Source organism: Camelus ferus, chromosome 31 (genome assembly GCF_009834535.1).
Source record: "Camelus ferus isolate YT-003-E chromosome 31, BCGSAC_Cfer_1.0, whole genome shotgun sequence".
Lineage (NCBI taxonomy): Eukaryota > Metazoa > Chordata > Mammalia > Artiodactyla > Camelidae > Camelus > Camelus ferus.
Window position 1 is genome coordinate 10019338 of NC_045726.1, and position 22215 is coordinate 10041552.

General features: G+C 40.2%; 1 protein-coding gene across 1 annotated transcript in view; it reads right to left on the reverse strand.

Annotated features, from left to right (window-relative positions):
• ELP3 (elongator acetyltransferase complex subunit 3) overlaps positions 1-22215 on the reverse strand; it is an 80898-nt gene that overhangs the window by 17870 nt on the left and 40813 nt on the right. The window contains exons 11-14 of the mRNA XM_006181219.3: positions 13575-13665; positions 11295-11360; positions 9510-9737; positions 8511-8592 (exon numbers count right to left, since the gene is read on the reverse strand). Coding sequence (XP_006181281.1) covers positions 8511-8592; positions 9510-9737; positions 11295-11360; positions 13575-13665 — 467 coding nt within the window. The remainder of the gene's footprint in view (positions 1-8510; positions 8593-9509; positions 9738-11294; positions 11361-13574; positions 13666-22215) is intronic.

Below are 22215 nucleotides of genomic sequence, written 5' to 3' on the forward strand. Positions count from 1 at the left end.
TAAACAGAATTACCACTGACCCAGGAACTCCACTTCTGGGCAAAGGAATCGAAAGCAGAGACTCAAATGGTTACTTGTACATCAACGTGACAGCAACATTATTCACAACAGTGAAAAGATGGAAACAACCCATGTGGGGGGGGGGGAGGGAGAGGGAGAGAGGGAGAGAGAGAGATATGAACCTTGAAGACAGTGAAATAAGCCAGACACAGAAGGACACATACTGTATTAGAGGCTTGGGAGATGGGGAATTGGGAACTATTGCTTAATGACGACAGAGTTTCTATTTGGGGTGATGAAAATGTTTTGGAAATAGCAGTCACGGTTGCGTATCACTGTGAATATAACTAATGCCACTGAATCATACACTTAAAAACGGTTATAATGTCAAATTTTATGTTATATACAACTTACTACTTCCCCAAATTGGGGATGGGGAGACTTGAGGGTGCATTTACTATCTTCAGGTGTTTATAGGGAAGAAGGAATGTAGATCAGGGTCAGCTCTCCCTAGGGAAAGCATGTACCCACAGCCCAGAGATGGTCTTCTATACTCCAAAACCTAGCAGGAAGGTATAAATGGCCAATATTGTAGACCTAAAGCATCAAACATTTAGATAGGCTTGAAGGGAAAATAGAAGAATGTCCTCATGGGAGAGATGGCAGACAAAAGGTCAGATGCAGGTGCTTCCTGCGGCGCCGGCCACACTCTGCTTAGGACAAGTTAGGTGTAACTGTGCTGCCATGATGGAAATACATTTCAGGAATGTATGAAAACCTTGATATCGGGACCAGGACAGGAGCCCTTGACTCTAGGTATGCCCAAAGCGAGTCCATCCTGGGCGAAGGCTAACTAGGTTCCCTGCAGAAAGGGACCGGGTGCCTGTTAATCACAGGTTAATGAAAATGTATTCTGCCACTTAGTATCCAAAGACGGCCATTGCCAGATCCTCTCCCTTTGAGAAGTGCGATTTTTTTCCTTTCCCTGTAAATCTGGGCTGACCTCCTTAACCAAGAGAATGGGGCAGAAGTCACACCATGGTAGGCAGTCTCGAAAATAACCCCCAAACTTTACCATCTACTAGTATTCATGGTCAGGTGTAAACCCTTTCTTTCCCTTCAAGGTGGGTTGACTCGGTTCTCTTCTGAGAGCAGGTTATGAAGACTGCGGCTTCCATCTCACACGGGCTCTGTCTCTGTGGTCACTCCGCTGGGGGAAGCAGGTGCCCTGTGACGAGCAGCCCTACAGGGAGGGACTGTGGCCCTGAGACCAACGGCCCATGAGGCACTGAAGCCTGCCAGAAACCACACAGTGAACTTGGAAGTGGACCCTTCAACTCCAACTGAATCCTGAAGTGATTATAGCCCTGGCTGACACCTTAACTGCAGCTTTATGAGATGCTCGGAGCCAGAGGCACCCGCTGGTCATTTCTAGATCCCTGATGTCTAGATACTGTGAGATAGCTGCTTGTTATTTTCAGCCACTAAGTTGTGTGATTTTTTTTATTAAACAGCAGTAAATAATGAATATAAGGTGTTCTGCGACTTCTAAGCCTAGGCCCTCACCTCCTGCATCCCAGAGGCCAGCCCTCATGCTAGAAGCACAAGTCACGTGGAGAAGGACCAACGTGCCCATGCTGACAGTCTCAGCCGAGCACCCACTACGAACTAGAAGATAGACTCCAGACAAGCCACCCCAGCCGGCTGCCAGCCATTCATGCCACTCCAGCCAAGGCCCTAGACATCTTGGGACAGAGATGAGCCATCTTCTCCATGTCTTGCTGTATTTCTGACCCACAGAATCACTGAGCAGATAAATGGGTTGTTTTGAGCCACTCAATTTTGGAGTGGTGTGTTACACCACAATAAATAACCCAACAACCACTAATTAGTAGGCTCTGCAGTAAGAGGTAACAGGCCACGCAGGGTGCAGGTCTGGGGCTTCGGGCCTGTATACCACGCACCAGTGATTCCTTCATGAACGATGGACAAACTGAACAACTGGTGACTTTGGGAGGCAGAGAATGAGGTGCATAAGGAAACACTATCCCATTGCCATGATCTAAAACCCCAAGTCCACCACTTAATGTCCTGGAAATGTGAGCCGTTGGTTAGAAACAACAGGTTAAGCCAGGGTGATCAAAGAAATTCCCTGTGTATGTCCTGTTGGAATTACAAATGCCCAAACTAAAATGGCTCGCTAATATCAGTATCTTGTTTGTTGCTAAAAAAAGGCAGCATCAGTGTCTCCCAGCATTATTTAGCCATCTGCTCACCCCAAGGGGAAGAACCTGCCAAATCCCTGCCTCTAACAGGCCTAAAACAGAACAGCCTTATCAAACTGAATGAGTTATAGCAATGTCACATATTTAGAGAAAAGAACAGTACTAATCACATGAACGTTGCATTGATAAGGAGTTAACACTGCAACAAACTGTAAGAGACTTAGTGGCAGGTAGCAGATGGCTAGACCACTATGGAAAAGGCGTCCTTCCCCAGAAAAAAGTCTGTGAAGTGTGTAACTTTACAATAAAGGCAGTCATTTATATCAAAGCTCCCAGACCCCTCAGGAAGACCCCTCAGGAAGACCCCTCAGGAAGATCATTAGGAACCACACAATATAACACTATTCCTCTACCCGAGCAGAAGCATACAACCATCATTCCCAATGTCCACAAATGAAGAGGAACAAGAATGGGGAGAAAAAGTCCACACATGTAGGTGTGACAGCACAGGTGACGCCGTCCTCCAAGACATTTCAGACACAAGAAGACCTGACAGCAAGCATATGGACCTGGGAAGAGCAACGGCAGTCGCCAAATCCTGGTTCTCAGGTGCCAGCAAGCCACTGCCTCCTGGTATCCCTAGCTTCTGCCCAGGAAACGTCACCAAAAATCCAGTTGCCCATCAGATCCAAACAGTGGAAACTCACTAGTGGCCTATTCAGGAATACCGGAGAAACATGAATGAATTAACACAGTCATGTGATGCCAAGTGAGGGATGGGGCTAATGCACTAGTATGCAGTGTACTGTATCCTGGTACTGGATTCATCTACAAATGAATACATTGAAGTCGGGGAATAAAGAGTCCTGGGGCGAGCTGTGCAATAATGCTTTCACAGTCCAGCTGCAGTACAGACACCACGGGGCAAACATTCAGCTAATTTGTTATTAAGCCAAACAGTATTCTGTGTCATCAATGCTAGTCTCATTAACAATGATGCCGAAATTAATAAAGTGCTTATAGTAAAGCAGTATTTTATGTTGTAACTCTTGTTTCTGAAAAAAAAAAAAAAATTCACCAGCACAACACAACCCCACTGGAACATGCTTCAAAAAATGTATGATTACTGTTATGTCATAGAACAGAATATCAAAATGAAAGAAACAGAGGACTATCCAGAGCCCTAACAATGTGCATTTAATTAAGGGATAGGGGATAATTCATGGAAAGATAAATTATGTAAAGGGATGAAACAAATTATAAAAGAGCAAACAAGCTCTCCCCTTCCGCTCCGAGAAGTCCTGTATTAACACATGCGGCACAGACTGGTTTGCATTTGGCAGTCTTCCTGTGTCCATTAGCAAACAGGTAAGGCAAATGAGGAAAGGCCTTTCTAGGCATTTCGGTAAGGATTATGAGTCCATTACCAGACAGATCTAGTTACAAATGTACACTTTTTTCCAACTAGATTATAATACAAAGAATAGAACTCCCTTTACCTCAAACGCAGAGACACGTGTTACAGCCTGGAACAGAGTTTCTGGGGTCCAGTAAGGAAATCTCAGCCATTTGTGGTCAATGAAACAACTGTTACTTTCTGCCCACGTATCACTTTATTAATCTGGGGCTCTGGGGCACCCCTTAGTTTCAGCCCCAGGAAGCTGTACCGGACCACGTAAATCCCAGGCACACTGACTTTTTTCAGTAGTAGGGACTGTGGATGTGGCTATGGGATCCCACAACTCCAAGCACGACGATTTAGAGTGACCTCGTCCCCACAGTGGCTCGTCTGCCCATCCTATATTTCAGCTCTTTCCCCCTCTCCTCTTCTTTGCCTTTTTAAGAGGTTTAAACAAAATGGCTATCAGTCTCTGACTTCAGCAGTTTCTGTCATCAAACACTCGGACATTTTCCTCATTTCTCATCATCATTGTGTAATCTGTCAGCCTGGCACAATCCTTGGCCAATGGCCATGTTAATTTTCTACTTGAAAGAACACAAATAGGATGCTGCTTATGACGAAGGTAGTAGGGGAGCTTGGGGAATAGCTGTTTGTCTTGATGCATAGCAATTAGCTTGGCAAACAAGCAGTAAGATGATTGGATCTGATACCTAGCCAAAATTGCCTAAAGGAAAAAAAAATCATTTTGTTGGAGGTATTAAGTGGCTTTTTAAACAGTGGCTATTGACAGTTCTATTTGCCCTTTTGGAAATGGTACGGGCAGTGTGACATCAGAGATCTCCAGTTTCCATGGTGATTATTAGTGATGGCATTTCAAACGTTGTGGTTAGGTTCCACAGTATAATCTTTCCACATTACACCAGAAGAGAGGGAAGAGAAGAAAACTGCTCCATCTTAACATTTTTAAAGAATGCTGATCATCCAAGTAGATAAATATCATGGCTTTCAAGTAGATATGATCTGTTAATCTTAAACAAATGTATGTTGATAGAAGCGACATGAATAAGTTGGTGAAAGATACTAAAGCACTTGGGCTTAACAGGGATTAATTAATTGCTTAAATATTTAGCAGAAAATAACTGCTATTTCCTTCCTACACATTACTTTATAAGCTGGTTGTTCTCATACTACTGATTTACCTGTTTTTATATGTAGAAAAAGATTGTTTTCTTACTCTGAAGCAATTAATGCTGAGTTGAGAAACAGTCTTAAGTAGGAGGAAACACTTGTCTTCTTCTGCAGTTAAAGACAACGTGCGGGTGAAAACTGGTGAGCTGTTCTAGCCCAGTGTGAACATCCCTCAAAGACAGGGCAGCTCTTCCTCTGCTTGCCCTCCCCCCAGCCCTGCTCCCCTGCACACAGGAGAGACTCCATACACTTGGTTATTCTGATGTTGGTGAAGCGAGACATTTCTTTTTTGCACTGTTTAATTTTCACATTTAGAGTTGATGGTTAACTGTAAAACACAGGCTACTTACTAAGACGATTTTATATACTTAAAAAACCAGAATGGATTAACTTAAAAGTCATTCTGAGAAAGTGCTTCATTTGACTGATAAACGAGTTCTCAATTTTCTCATGTAGCTATAAAGTTAATCTTTTAAGAAAGTTAAATCAGCTATAAAATATACAGTATGTACCTTTAATAAACAAAATATATTGAGATATCAGATCAAAAACAATTTGTTTTTTAATAGGGAGAAATAGAATACATGGAGTCTTTCTGACTAGTGATTCAAATCAGATCTACTGTGCAATTAATAACATTGCCTAGAGGCAGAATCAAAGATTATAAATCCAAGCAACAGAAAATCTGCTGGCAAGATGAAGGGAAGTCATAATGAATCAGAATGTAATTTTAAAAGAAAACTATATAAATGCATTACTCTTACAGTCACAGTAGCCGGAATGATAAATGATCTGTCTCTCCCTTACTCAAGCTGCTAGTTATGCCCAGATAGAGTATCTAGGCCACCACTGTGTGTGAGTTACACAAAAGCCTATGGCTCAAAACATGGATGGATTTACAAATCAAGGACAAGGTCAGAAAAAAAAAGTAGGACACTTAGGGCACAAAGTATCACTAGTTGGGGCTAAAGTTAATACACATCCACAAATCACGGATAGGATTAGCTACCTATAGGAAACTTGCTTATTTCTATCACCAAATACCAATCTACAATGAGACTGAGATCAACTACTAATGAAATTAAAGGGTCTCCTAACACGGTTTCAGAAAAGAACCTACTTAAAATGTAATCCGTGAAATGCAACTGGTCTTGTTGAGAGCTAAAAGAAAAGAAGATACTGAGGGGCAGAATTCTAGACTGTTAGAACTGTAAAAGATAACCTAACCCACTTATTTTTAGTACAGACATATAGGTCCCTGGAGAGCAAGCAAAATTATTCAAGCTCACAAGGAGAGCGACTGTCAATGCAGGAACAGAATCCGGACACCCCGACCCTCCGACACTCCACCCAGTGTCTCTTCTGTACCGCATCTAAAGACGTGCTGCGAATAAACGCAACACGCAAACACCAGCACTACCACAAAGAGATGTTCATTTTAAGGGTCAACTTAAGGAGAATAACTGACTTTTTACAAAAAACAAGTAAAACGCACACACATGGCATGGTATTCAAATCAGAAAGGCCAAAGTTAAAAATAAACAAATATGAATGGGCAAAAACAACAACAAAACACATTACGATACAAAAACATTTTAAATCTGCTCTCCTTGAAGTTCTGAATAGTGGACACCTCTTAATAGAACAGTAATATATTACTAAATTAGAGAAATAAAATGCATCGCATCTGAGCAAATGTGTCTCTTAGTGTTTTCATTTGAAGGGTGATCACATCTTGAGTCAGTCAAGGCCCTAGCTGGATTCCCCAGTGGAGAGCACCGGTGGGGGCTTACTGACCAGAGAGATAGGAAGCAACGCTTCCTTCCTCCCACAGAACTCACTTGAGTTCCATGAAGGCACTCCACGGCTGCTCCTGCAGAAACCCACTGGCCAAAAGAAACCCTGCACAGAAACCCAGGAGTCCTACTGTGATAGCGAATAAGGAGAAAGGCTCTTCTCTGCTATTTTTAGCAAGCCTCTTCTTGTTATTTAAAAATTTCTACAAGCCGATGATCTTAAATTGAGCTACTATTTAGATTATAATAAACAGCTAGAAAGAGGACAGCTGCCGATTTCCACTGAGAAAGACACTGCTCGAAAAAGCAGGAACGGAGGCTTTTTACGGGGTGACTGAATGTGACCTCAGGCAAGTCAGAGGCCCCCTCCGCATGTAACATTTCTAAAAAGAGATAGATATCCTGAAGGCAAATTAAATAATGTGGAGAAGTGTTAGCTCTTCAGTTTTAAAACTGATCTGGTTCCCACAGATACCAGGAGAATCACATGAGTGTGTATCATACTTTGGGAACGCAGGCACTGCCAGGGTCCCAGAGAACATTTTTACCTTAACGACCTGGAAGAGGACACCACATTTGGAAGAGAATACTAAAACCTTGTTACTCCAAGTAAGAGCTGAAGACAATCAGCACAGGTGTCGCTGGGAGTTAAAGTCTGGGCTTTCAGGTCCCACCCCAGACCTAGTGAGTCAGAATCTGCATTTTAACAACACCTCCAGATGATTCCCAAGCACGGGAAAGTTTGGGAAGTACTGTACTAAAAAAACACTGACCAAAGAGGCCACTGAAATTTCAGGGGATCCACAGCTGCACGTGAACAATGAGTTCCAAGTCCATCTGGCCCTTTCCTGGAAAGGCTGTTTAACCACAGGTTAAACAATTGAGGAGTAAACATGTTTTTATTACAAGTATAGGTACCGGTCAGGTGAGCCTTAGTCCCTACTTCATTAGTGCGATTAAAGAGAGCCCAGAAAAATATACAGACCTAGCCATGTTAAGAAATGCTTTAGGAATCTGCCTGGGTAATAACGCCAAAAACCACAGCCAGGCTAAATCATTGATTAAGCGAGCCTGGATCATTACATTTTCATAACTGTAACCATTAAACCCTGGGCAAGAGGATTGACTTACTGATTGGCAACAACTTACTGATTTTTTTTTCAAGTCTCATTTCGGCTCTCATTTAAGAATGCAGTAGTCTAAAGGGAAGCCAAATGCTGGAGGGAAAGTAACCTAACTTTTGATCATGGCTCTCACCATGTTAGCTTCTCATTGGGAATAGCGATTTTTGTAAGGACACTAAAGAGCAGGAGCGAAAGGGTGCATACGAGTTATTTCTTGCTCCACTCACACCGGACTTCCCCTTTCATGCCCACCTGCCGTTTATCTGATGTCGTAGGTTAGGTAGGGGAAAGCTACCAAACAGGGGAAAGCTGTTCCCCGGAAGCAGTCATTGAAAATAATTTTTCAGGAGCGAGGAATTCTGCATTTAAATATATTGTACTGGCAACTAGGTTCTGCTTTAATTTTCTGAACAACAACATTGATTTATGTTTTTCCTGGATCCATGTCATCAAATTTCATTCTCCCAGAAAGAGTAACCAGGCACAAAATATAAGAGACGAGTTGACCACAATGACCAGCGTGACAGACCACGAGGAAGACAGGATAAGGATTTCTGGTCTTATTGCTCAAGAGGGAGTGAGTCTGCAAGCTCTATTCCACCAAACTGCATGTGGGAATTTTCTTTGTGTCTGAGCACAAGTCTTTCCCTCTTTGGCTCTGCCTAAGTTTGAACATAATAATCATAAACAGGGGCAAGAGAGGCCTGAGGTACTTTTAACTGTGGTATCAAGCTGAAAATGTGAATGAACCAGCAACTTTGCCCTCCCCCATTACCTGATATAACAGCTATTTTCCCAGATCCGTGTTCTTCTCTAGCTATTCTTTCTGCTTCCTCCATCAGCAGCATGCCAAACCCCTACGAGGAGCAATGGAGGGGGTTAGAGAATTAAGAAGGAAAGAAGTAGTTAAGAGGGGTCGAGAAAATAAGGTGGCTAATTTTAGTACTTGCTAAAACCTTTTAAAGTAAGAGTGAAACAAACCATTTATGGGAATAAGGAAAGAAACCATTCAATTATTCCAAAAGTAGACTGGAGTGGACTAGGAATAATGTGCAACAAAAGCCATCAAAAGGTGTTTTGTGGATGATGTAGCCTAGTTCCAGCGAGGGGGTAACTGCCTCTCCACTTTTGTCTCTTTTAAACAAGTTCTAGGCAATCTCCAGGTGATGAAAGTCTGGGGCATCTAATCTTGTATTTATCAGTCACCCCTTCAATTTCTAAAAGGCTTTTTGAAACCAGGCAATAGTCTTAAATCACGGACTTGGGGGTGTATGCTGTATCTACCATTAGTAGTTTTAATCTAGTTTCCTGAAATTTAAAAAAGTGAGTTATTTATTCAGGTTTAGGGGGAGCGGAGCAGTGTCCCAGTCTATCACATAGCATGCATTTACGAAGTGTTTTAATGTTTCATAACTGCTTTCACTCACATTATCATCTCTGATTCCACAATTGTTGAATCATACGAAATTGCCGGTATTAGACCATTTCTGACTTTCAAAAATAGCAATTTCATATGGTTCAGACTATTATTATATTCCACTTCACTGAGTCCAATTTGTCTCTTCTTCCTCCTCCCTCACACCCAAAAGGGTACAATTTAAAGAGAAAACATCTCTGAACCACTGCAATACTGACTGCTGTTTCTATACTTCCCTTTCCCCTATCCTCTTCCTCTGTCTCCTCCTCTGCTTCCTCCCTCCCCTCATTCCTTTTCTCTTTTCCTCCTTTGGGCCATGTCTTAATTATGGTCAACTAGAAATGGAACACAGCATACCTGATGTTGAAATTTAGTGGGATCCCGACTGCTCACAGGGACGACACTTCCATACACATGCAACTCCCGGACTATGGAAACACCCCCAACCAATTCGAAACGGAACGTTTCCTCTGAACACTTTCGTAATCTCAGGAGGCCAATTAAAATGTCTTGATCTGGGTCTTCATATGATAAGAATGTTTCCCAGCCACCATTTGCAACATAATCTCTTCTTACCAACTCAACCTGTTTAATAGGAAAACCACACAAAAACTCTTTTTAAAATTAGAGAACAAAGTTCATTTTTATAATTATATGTATTTATTTAGACTGATAGCCACAATTAGGGATAAAGAATAAATAATCACAAATTATGTTTCTTTTTGCTTGTCTACTCTCAAATACCACCAGTTAAATGAGAGTTCATGACTTGTTCGTGGACTATTATTAAAGGAAAACAATTTTACAATTTCATAAATATTTGAACCTCATTAACCTTCCAATTCTTAGAGATCAGCTCAGTAAATGCTTCCATGTATTTAGATCTCTGACCCTCCATGAAGAATCTCTAAGGTATAATGACACATTACATCACGTCTTAGAAGCAGCCCTGAGCCCCAGAACTGTCAGGTGCTCAATGATTTCATTTTCTAGTCCTTACCTCCTCCACTAAAACCTGCTCTTGGGAGAAAAAAAATATTATTACTGGTCACTTATTTCTTGATGGGATTTTAAGAAAAAGTGTCCCATAGGACCTTTAAAATAGTATGCCTAGTTCTGAAATTACCATGTGAAAGAAAACCCAATCACCAGAGAGTAGCTTCCTGGGGAAGCCTGTGTGTTAGCAATCCCCATAGCGTTGGACTCTTGCTCACTGCTCACGTGGCCCTTGCACTCAGCATAAACTTAAGCAAAATGCATACAGACAAAGCCACACGTGTGGGCAGGTCTGACAATGGGCAGGCTGCGCCCACAGTGAGGGGAGCAATTCAGACTTAGATTCCTTTTTGCACTCATGTTTGCTGAGTAACTGGATTGCACAAGAATCTGGCAACATGATTAACTGTGTTTGAGGCTACTTTTTCCCTCAAAAGGTCTGAAATGTGAAAAATGTGAAATAAACAACTCATTTTGAGAACAGAAATATCTGTGTAGATATCATCTATTCTAGCCTTTCTCAAATGGGCTCCCATAGGAGAGCTAAACCCCACAGAAAACTTGGCAAATAGCTAACATTATGACATTACAGGAGAGAAGTTAATTCATTACAAGTAAGTTTTATGGAACCCCTGCTAATAAGGCCGCTCTATTCACTTGATTGCCAGCAACGGGCCATGGTTTAACAGCCGCACAGAGATAAGCAGATCACATCCCCTTTATCTGAAGGCAGCCATTAGTCACCTCTGGCTATTTACATTTGAATTACTTGCAATTAAAAAAAATTAAAAACTGAATTCTTCATTTGCACTAGCTACCTTTCAAGTGCTTAAATGTCCCACGTGACTGGTGGCTGATACAATACTCCACAGCACAGATTACAGAACACTGCCAACACCGCAGAAGTTCCACTGGATGGTACTGATCTAGAATGAAGTTCAAACTTGGTTTTCCTAACCTGACTCTTAGTTGAGCCACCCTCATATTTGGCTTTCCTGGCTTGCTATCTTACCTCTCAGTTACTCTTTGCTCTTGGTTTACTCATTAACTTCTAGGATTTGGTCCTATTGGTAAGTAGGTGTAAACCCAGGCTTGACAAACACTGATGAACAGGACCTAATCTCTCTAAAAAATAAAGACACTAACCTGGTATGGCCGTACTTTGTGATGAATTTCTTGGATTCCAACTTCTCTGGTTCTCACATCTCGACACTGACAAAAGGAAGGAGGGAAGGAGAGGAGGGAGGGAGGGAGGCAGGAAAGAAAGGTGGGAGGGAGGGAGAGAGGGAGAGGAGAAAGGCAGGGAGGACGAAAGAAAGGAAAAGCGGGGGGGGGGGACAAATATAAAACTGGTCACTAATTCCATTTTTATTGAAACTTCTCCACCAAATCCTGGGCTCAAAATTAAGTTTGGACATAATGTATATTGGAATAAAAGATCTGAATTTAAAAATAAAGCCATTTTTAAATAAATCCGAGAATAGAGAAAAACAAAGTGAAAATACATGTAGTACAGTATTTCTTTAAAAATCAGTTTAGAATCCAAAGGAGATCAATATATAATATAATATGGAAAGTAAAGAACATGCATCCTAAAATCTACAAATGGTTTTACCCAAAGGATAGAACCGTATCTGAAAGTGCAACCCAAAACTATGTTTATAGAAGAGTAAAAAGCAAATTCCTCATTTTTTAAAAACCTTCACCATTTTATTATGGCAGTTAACATTTTTAGCATCACCATATTTGTATCGTTTTTAGAAATGTCAAAGACAGGGTTGCTAAGACTGCTGTTTTCTGCAGAGATAGGCTTGGTAGAAGAAAGGATGGGAGAGAGGAAGGAAAGGAAGAAAGATGAAAAGAAAGAAGGAACCTAGAGTCATTTACTATACAGTCTGAACCATGGTCACAGGTTGGCTCTCCGAGTGTCCCTGGGAGGCACAAAGCTGCCTGCAGGTAACATGGATGCAGAGCTGGTCTGCATAGCCAAGCTATGTGAGGCAACGCTGGCTTCTATTCCACAACCCCAGGTGCATGCTACACAGCCTGACATTTATACTTACAAAACCGTTACAGTATTCCAGTACATGTCCTATGGTACACTTTCCCGGATAGTAAAAATTATTTCCAGGCTTCTAACATTTTCCATCAATGAGGAAAGATCATCCTAGGAAATGTGATGCTGTCACGCAAGCTGTACTACTAATAGCATACTTAGGAAGGACTGCTATATATGGATAGGGTTCCAAGAGAAAAATAAGAGCTCATCATTTAGTTCTCTAAAACAAAGCTATTTCCATGCGCCAGGAAAAACCCAAAATAATGCTTTACTGATGTGGATTTCATGAACTCAAACAAAAATTGTACAGAAAACAAGGATCACAAATCTCTGTAATTTTGAATCTATTACATTTATATATATATTTAATCTACAGCAGTTCTACACAGCAGCGTGCATGTGGAACACACTACTCTTACAAGCTCTTAATGAACACACGCGTGCTTTTTTCTTTTTTTGGAGGGGAGGGGAGTGTTTTCTAAGGCAGAGATTGGTGTGTGCTTGTTTTCTAGTGAAGACACTGTCTATGTGAACTAGATGTCTTTTGGGTTTGACTGACCCAGTTGTTAGACTCAACCCCAGTTTACTTTATGAGATGCTATCACGGCTTATGAGGGGTACCAGGTTGAAGACGGTGGCTGGGCTGATCCCACCCGTGGCTCCATCCCAGACCTAGTGGATCAGAACCTCTGAAGGCAGAGGCCAGGAGTCAATGCTCAGGCCTACGCACCTTCCTGGCCTTTCTTCTTCAGCAGCTCTAAGAAGTAGTTCCCAGGGCACTGAGTTTCAAATCTTACCGTGATTTCAGAATCATCTACAGAGACGATTAAACTGCAGACTCCCGGGCTCTTTGTACTCGCAGGCAAAGCAGAAAGGAGGTGCTTGGTAAATGTTCACGAAATAAGTAAGTGAATGAATAGACATGGGGGTGGAGGGGGCGACCGAGGCTGGTCTTTCTGGGCAGTAACAATGTTTGGTAATTATTTCATGCCTGTAATCTTTGTTTCTTCGAATGTCATATTCTCCCTATAGCCACTAGTCAAGAGTCGAATAGCCAAGAATACTTCAAAAGGAAAAATGTCTTTTAAAAAGGAGTTGAAACATAGTTGGCAATTTGAGTAGGCAGGAAAAAACCACCATTAAATCAACAAACCTACATTCTTTCAGAAGAAAGCAGAAGGGGTATGGGGATATAGGCAGCCTTTGCTTTTGCAACCACTCGCTTCGACTTCAACACGCTATACAGTAAGAACGGCTTCAATGTACAAAAGCTCTTTGACCAAACCCGTAAGTGTGTGATGCGATAGTGTCAAAGGTTTTCGTGTGTCACATTACTTCGATCTCAACAGTTATGGTCAAACTCTTACCTGTATTCCAAGGTCTTTCATTCTTGCAAACGCCAGCTCTCTCAAATTACCATGCTCGACTCCTGAGCTGACTAAGGGCATTGGAATATCTCTGTAGGAGAAAAACATCAGCTGTTGCAAAATATAAATCATTTTCTACAGGAGGAAGACAGGACATTAAAAAAAGCGGGGGAGGGGAAGAACAAAACCCAAAAAAACCCTGCCCTCAAATCTACAAAACAGACTAGGAAAACAGAGGCTGAGTATTCTAACCAGGGAAGCAAGGTTCACAGCTTTTCTACCCATTTTCCCATCTATGAAATTATGATTTTCACCCACCACTCAGGGTTTTTCTGATGAAAATCAATTTATAAGATTATAAAGTACAAAACAAATGTCCAATAACCATTAGTAAAGATTTTTGGCTGAAGAGACATCTGTACTCAACAAAACAAGAAATAAAACTTTCTTTAAAAAAACAAAATCTGATTTGTTTAAAGAAGAGAAATAAAAATTATTATTAATGCACTGATTTACAGCTTACAAACACTTTCCCATACGGTTGCTGAATGACAGGTAACCATGAATCAAAAGCCTGGCTTAGATGACAACTGGTCTCAAAGGAATAACTTCTTCCTCCTATTTCCTAAAAATCTAAATTAGAAGTGACTCTGCATTAGAAGGCTAAGAGTTTGCCTACAGATGAGAATACACAGAACTCACTTCCGGGCATCAATATGGTGGAAAGCAGCGCGTATTAAGGAAACTTCAATCAAAAGTTGAAGTTACGAGTTTCACTTCAGTAGCCTTCAACGCCACTTCTAGACAAAGACAATATCTAAAGACAAAGCAGTTTAAAAAAAAACCTGAGGGGGAGGGTATAGATCAGCAGTAGACATGCACAAGGTCCTGGGTTCAATCCCTAGCACCTCCATTAAAATAAATAAATCAATAAAACCTCTAATTACCCCCCCCCGCAAAAAACCACCAATAAAATAAAGAATTCCACTTAAACCCCCCCCCCAAAACTAAAAACAACCAAACAAACAAAACATCTGAAGTAAGAGAATGCTCAGCATCTCCTATTGAGAGACAAGTCCCCAGTTTGTTTTGTCTAATATTTGGTTAATTAGAGACTTGAAGAATACGCTGATTATCTTTTCTTCTCACTTTTGCTTTTGAATCAACTTGAGTCTTTTCTTTCTCTTTTCCCTTATCCCTCCAAATGTTAACACAATTAGCTAATTCACCCAATTGACTCTAGTAAGATATTTCTCGATCTCTCAAAAGTATCAAAAGCCAATCAATTAGCATGAAAAGCTATCACAATACACCGATTAGGTTTTGGAAGCTACTGTAAAGCAATGATAAGCGAAAATTCTTTAAGACAACGACGTGCCAGGAAGTTCATAGTGAGACTGACGTAAGAAAAAATATTTCAGAGCAATTAGTTAATATATAGTTTACTTCTAATTTTTAGTGAAATAAACTTTCTATCTTTGGAACTATAATTTCTTAAAAGCAAATACATTTTAAGTTAGTAATCAGATGAAGCTGAAAGGCGAGTAAAGTAAAAAGTACAATTTTAGCAAGGAATGTGCAAACAACTGTTTTAAATATCTTACTATTTCGTATTATATAAACCAAGGTTAGTCTTCCAAATGCCCCTTTTCACCCTGAAATATTTTATAAATTACAAATATGTGTACATAGTTTCACTATAAAGTAAAGCTTAAGACACTGTTATACATGATATGAAATTGATCTGATACAATCAACAGCAACCACTATTAGTGCCCGTTACGTGACGGATACCTCTGATTCTTGTTATCCATGGCAGTGATGTTCTAAACGTGCCATGAACACTGAATTAGCAAATACTGAAGCATGGCTCCTGGGGAAAATGCGGGCTTAGGTTCCTGTAAGCTTTCAGTCTATTTTCTTCAACTGATCAACACAAAACCTGCTTTACGTGTGTTTTTGTTTAAAGACACTTTATTTGAAACAGAATCAATTCATCAACATTGTCCTTGTTGCCAACAGCACTACAATTCATACCGTAGTGAAGCTTATCTAACACATTTATTTTCTTCATAAGACACATCACAGCCCTCTTGTGCTTAGGAACATTACATAGACAGCACCTCCACACTATGCTTGGGGACCATTTTAAACAGCAAAATCAACAGAAAGCACAAAAATGTGAAAAATGTAGACCATGAAAGGATACTTGTTACAGTATGAGAGGTGAAACGGGTACACAGCGTCACCAACATCCTGTGCCTCACGGACCCTCCAGCACCAGGCTAGCATCCACCAGTCACCTCCCCCACAGTGTTGTCAGTGGTGACTATTTGTTTCTATCATCCCTTCTGCATTTATTAGTTGAGCTTGTATTTTAAGGAATAACGTTGCATTTTCCTCCATTTATTTATGAACGCACAGATTCTAATTTATTCAATGAGTTGTAATCTGATATTAACATTATTTATTTTGTTGCTTAAGCAAGATTTGCACCGTGGGCATGCATTTCGTCTGGTTTCTGGGTCCTTTTGACCTGTCCCCGTCATTCTTTGACTATTTCCTTACTTTCTGGAATAACAAGATGTTTCAGGTTTACCTTATATGTTGGCTTCCCCAGCCCTGGAATTGGCCATATCGCCATGCAGCCCTGATTCCTTCCAGTGGAGAGTATTTAAAAACCAAGATCTGGGCACTCACTGTGCTCATTTCTACTGTGGTATCATAGCCCCTACCCCCGTCTCAGTGTACACAACTAATAAATTTATGTATCTATATACATATATATTCATATATACACACACATAAACATATAACTATTTGTATATGCAAATTTATAAAGCTGTGAAATCATGCTGATAATTACAACTGCAATCCAGGACATCAGTGTTCTTTTCAGCTTTCTGCCCTTCAACTATTGTAAACCCCTTCAGACAACGAGAAATCTGCTCACAAATGTCCTTAAATTTATGTCTGTCACTGCCAAAATGCGACACGGCTCTGGCAGTGAAATGCCTGGAGTATACCAGATGGGAGTTTTTCCTCACTGAGGAATAGGAATGTGGCAATCTCCACTTTCAGTGATGAAGTTTTTTCACTGAAAATGAAGGGAGAGAGTTCTACACATGCAGATCATCTCCTATTGCAAAGCAGTATATTAAACAGACTGGAATATATAAAAGTAAACAGACATTGTTATAGTCTCCCAGGAGTTCAAAACCCAGGTAAAACTACTGACCATCTGAACTTGCTACAGCCATCTGGGCAGGAGTTAAAATTATTTTTAGGTTTTTCAATTTGTTCCAATCTAGTTTCATTTTCTTGGCTTAAAGAGATAATACATTCAAGAATATTCTCTTTTCTATTTCAACAGGTAACATTTCAAGCTTAGAGGCACTAATATTTGCAATTTGCTCATCAAAAAACTTTCAAAGTGATGTCTAGAGCTTTTCAGGTTTGAAGTTTCTCACACTTCAGAAGCATGTTTTGGTTGCAAATTGGTATTCTATTCTAATACTTCACAGTGATTTAAAAATCGTATCAAGGCAGACAGCTGCCAAATAGCCTGTGGGCAGCAGCAATTTAATGTGGCTCCATCATGTGTCTGGACAGAATTTTACGTTTAATCACTGACTGCACCCTTCAGGGCTGCAATAGAGAATCATCTGTTGAGATGCTATTTCATAAAAACACCCAGTAAAACGTTACTGACTCAACTGTCAGGAAATGTAAAGTGTAAATTAGTTAAGAAAAAAAAGGGGGGTGAAGTGGGAAAAATGGCCAATTAAAAAACAGCAGGTAATCTAATAGTAAATTATAGTTTTTTTTTTAAAGTGTAAAACATTGCGTTTTTCGCTTGAAATATCTTCTCTCCTGCTTTCCTTCCTCTGTTCCTCCCTTCTGATAGCTGTTTAAAAAATAATTTCTAAAATCTTCTCCATGTGTAAGTTTAGTGTCACTAGTCAACACTAAGCAAACTGCCTATAATCAGAAGCTGTCACTAGATGAACCTACGTAGAAATAGCCAGATGTTCTAAAGGCATAGAACACAAAGTCACATATGATTTTCCTTTACTATGATTTAAAAAAAAACAAAACACTGTAATAATTAAAATTACCTGGCTTTAACACCATGGGAGGAGGCTTTTCCCTTTGCCAATGGTTTCTTTCTACCAAGACATAACCAACTGCTTCCAAACTAACTGCACTCTTAGACCACTAACACTTTTCTACATTTTCAGAATTGTTTCGAAAGGTTAAAACCCAAGTTAGGAGAAACACAGCAGAGTCAAACCCCGGTGATTCTCTTTTCCCGAATCAGGTTTCTCAGCCACTTAACACTCTCTAAACACTCAGCCTTCCCTTGCACACACTTGTATATAATGCTTGAGTTCCCCATTAACACTTAGCACTTCCACCTGGCTCTCGGTGCAAACTTCTTTCCAGAAGTCAAGATACACCAAACTCTAGCGATCTCTGAACATGATGTTAAAAACAGTAAATGGAATATACAGTTCTTAAGTAGATATATGAAGCTGTTTTACCAGAGCACAGCCATCAAGTTGTTATTAAGTGTTAAGTGTGCTATGTGAGCAGGGACACGGCTTTATCGGTTTCCTAGTCTCTAAGTCTGTCCAGGAAAGAGTAGATCAGTTCAAAGGCCTCTGAAAGGCAAAGTAAAATTTATAAAGTTTTTTTTTTTTTGAGCTATCTCAATAAAAGCACCATCTACCTCCTTTATGATCCAAATTCCATGACTGGCAAATTGTATATGAACAGATAACTGATGTAAGACACAAATAATCAGCTACTTGGAAAAAAAACGTTAATCCTCACTAATAACTAGGGAAAAATGCAAATAATACTTCTAGGTAAATGAAATTTAAAAAATAATCATCCAATTCTATAGAGGTTGTGATAAAACCGATGACTACATAATTACTCTAAACTGGTATAATCCTTTTGGAAAACCGTATCAATATACACAGCAAAACTACAACACTCATTTACACTCCCTTTGTTCCAGAAAGTCTATTATTAATAATAATAATAACAACAACAACAACAACAACGATGCTTAAATCCTTTATCCTGAGTAATTCCTTCTCCTAGATTATACTGCTCTTAACAGATTATTTCCACAGAAGTAAAGAGTTCTAGGCACATGGATTTTAGTTGTCGTGAGGCCAGGATAATGATTTTTTTTTTACAAAGCGAAGAAACTTGGAAGCAACATAAATGTCTAATATTAAGGAACAGTTTACTGAAAAAGAAAAATTTAAATGCTAGACTACTATGCTGCCATTAACATTGTAACTAGGAAGATTTTTAAGTCCTTGACAAGAAATGGGATGCAAAAATGAAGAAAGAATTATTTGCCAGTGGATAAATTTGAAGCATCCCAATCATACAAGGAAAGTTTTGGAAAAATAATGTAAGCCTATTATTAATACACATACTGAAAGTGAATTTTAAAGTACCTTTATAGAGAAAGTATCATTTTCTTCATGTAAGTATAGCTATATGGCTGGAAAAAAGAAAGAAAATATAAGTTCTTGGTAATTAGTACTATGTTACAAACTTTGTTGGAAAAAAGTATAAAATCACATGATCAAAAGGCAAAGTACTGGGGTCAATGAACAGCGGTCCACAACAGAAACACATCACACCCTGCACCTCAGTACCACAAAAGCCAAGTCTAGAATTTCAGTGATTATTGATAACAAAAAGGAAGTCAATATAAAGTAATGAATCATTTTATGCAGTATATACAGAGAAAATTATGTAAATAAAATGGGCAAAAAGCAAACCCCAAAATACAACAGATTTGAATGAATTCCTATGCAGGTAGCCACAGTAACAGTCTGGTAATATTCAAGGTAAAACATAAAGTAACATAATACATTTAAGGAATTCTGCCCATGCTTATAGAAAAACAAATGCTTTATTGCTATCAGTCCACAGTAAGCTACATAAAAAAACGGAATTCTAATGGAAACTTGTATAATACCATAGCTATATTAAAAACATATAAAACATAATAATAAAATGAAAAACATTATAAAGATTTTCTCTTTATATTAAAAAACCTAGAAAGAAATAATTACCGTCAAAGTTAAGTAAATTATCAGTCCCGAAGCATGAAAATCTGACATGACAGCTAGACTCCAGGACTCTCTCCACCAAAGGCAGGTACTGTGTTAGTCATGACTTTCTTCAAGCAAACTGCCCTCAGACTCACCGAGGACATTACTAATTCCACATTTTAAAAGAGATTTTACCTCTTGTTTTATCGTATTCTATTGAGCTTTAATTCACCCACACACTGGTAAAGTAATAGGGTGTCAGTTCAAAATCTTAAGCCTACATGCACCTGTACCATCTGCCCCGCATAAACCCTGCAAGTGATGTATTGATAAAGAAATAAAATCGACAGTGTGCCACCTGGGATCAGAGCTCGGGGACTCTTCTCCTGGCCCACTGTCCAGAGAGCTGGAGTGGGGTCAGGACAGGAGAACTGAGAACAGGGAAGTTTCTTTAACCAGTCCCATGTTGGTTGCCCATAACATCCTGCTTTCTCCTCATACAACCTTTCGGTTGTATAATATACATGTTCTTAATTCTTCCTGTAGTGACTCCTCTAAACTTTTCCTACAAAGATTATGTTTGCTGCCCCCATTTTCTCCAAGCCCTTATTTTCTCAGCTGGTGGTGAGCCAGGATGACGTCCCCTAGTGATATTTCCTCAAGTCTATAAAGTTAAGCTGTTAATGTTATAGTAGTGTCTTAGTTGCTTTTGACTGACTGGTTACAGCAGTAAGAAATTTAAAGCTAAAAATGAATGGGGAGAATGCAAATTCTTCATCTGATTGCTCACGTAATCTATGCCTTCCTAACTCTTGGAAAGAAAACTCTGGGGTCCGTGGCTGTGAAATTTCTATCTGCTCTGTGGTATCTGCTGCCAGGTTCTGCTGCTGAGATTTTAAATTTTCACTGTTCTCTGGATGCCCAAGTTAAATGCAAATGAACTTTTTCTTTTGTTTCATTAATACCACTTATTACATCTTTGTTTTCTGTTGCATTAATCTAATTTTTTGGAAACAACCTCAAAGTTACAGAAAACTTCTCAAGTGTGGTACGAGTAACTAACTATATACCTGAACTACCTGAAAATAAACTGGGAACAAGATGTCCCAACATCCCCAGAATATGCTAAGTATTTCCTACAATAAGGATATTCTCTTACATAACTACAATACCACCATCAGAACCAGGAGACTAACACTGGCACTTTACTGTTGTCTCATCCTAGACTCCATTCCGACTTCACCAGCGTCTCAATAACGTCCTTTACAGCAAAAGGACCCAGGCAGAACTCTGTGTTGTATTTAGTTCCCTTCCTTGATCCTCATATTTTTGAAGTTATTTTTCAGAACGTTCCTCAATTTCCATTTGCGGTTTCCTCATTATTAGATTTGGATTATGGAGTTCTGGCTGAGTAACACAGAAGTGGTGCTGAGTTTTCAGTCCACGACCAGGTGGCACACAGCTGTGACGGGTCCTATTACTGACGACATCCACTCTGACCAGCTGCCAGGCTTCTCCAGGGTCAGGCCACTCTTTTCTACTTTGTAATTAATTCACATGGGGCGGGGGGGTTCTAAAACAATGAACAGTCAGTTCTCCTTATTCTCCGGAGTTACGTTTTACAAAATTGCCGTGAACTCGGCATTAGTGGAATACTAGAATGCTTCTCCCAGGGGACATACAGGGTTAGAGCCCTGTGAGCCTTTAGCACGACATTTCCATCAACTGATCAATACATGACCTTTTTTATGTGTGTTTCTGTTGAAACTGTCTCTCTCAGTAAGTAGATAGACAATTCATTAACATTGAACTCATGGCTAACAGTGCTATAGCTCATGTCTGAACAAAGATAATTTTCATGTATTTTCTCCACAGGGCACACCATGGCCTTCACGCACTTAGGGACACTACATGACACTTCAGTACTATGTTAGAGACCATTTCAAACAGCGAAATCACCAACAAGCAGCACCAAAAATGCCAAAAACGTGGCCCTTAAGTAGACTGTGAAAAGGACATGTGCACATGCACACATCGTATTAATTATTGTTTATGACACTGACAGTTATTTCTGTACCTACCAATAGGCTGAAAACCACAAGTTCACACTGATATCTCCTGTTCCAGAACACCATGGGGGCACATTCCTATTTTCTCCTTTTTCGTATTTGTAATTCCCTTTCCAGATAACAGAAAACCTTAAACCTGTCTCCTTATCAGATCAGCCCCTGCAAGTAGCTGACCTCTTGTTGCTGTCCTCTTCTCCGACCCCTCAGAGACCCCTCCTCGCCCTGCTGAGCTCTGACATCCGGAGCCCTCTGTGAGAACCCCCCACCTCACACATCTGGGCCACCTCAGCCTGACCCGCACCACGTCCTCGGGCAGGAACGCCCCTGTCCCGCTCTGGGCCCTGCGGCTCCCTGCGTCACCCACGAGGACGCCTACGTTGCTTATTACCTCCTACTGTCTTCTGGGCTCAACTGTTCCAGAAGGGTTGAAAAGAAGAGGAAGGATAACACAGACAATTTTAATAGGTGAGTTTTCTATTCACTATC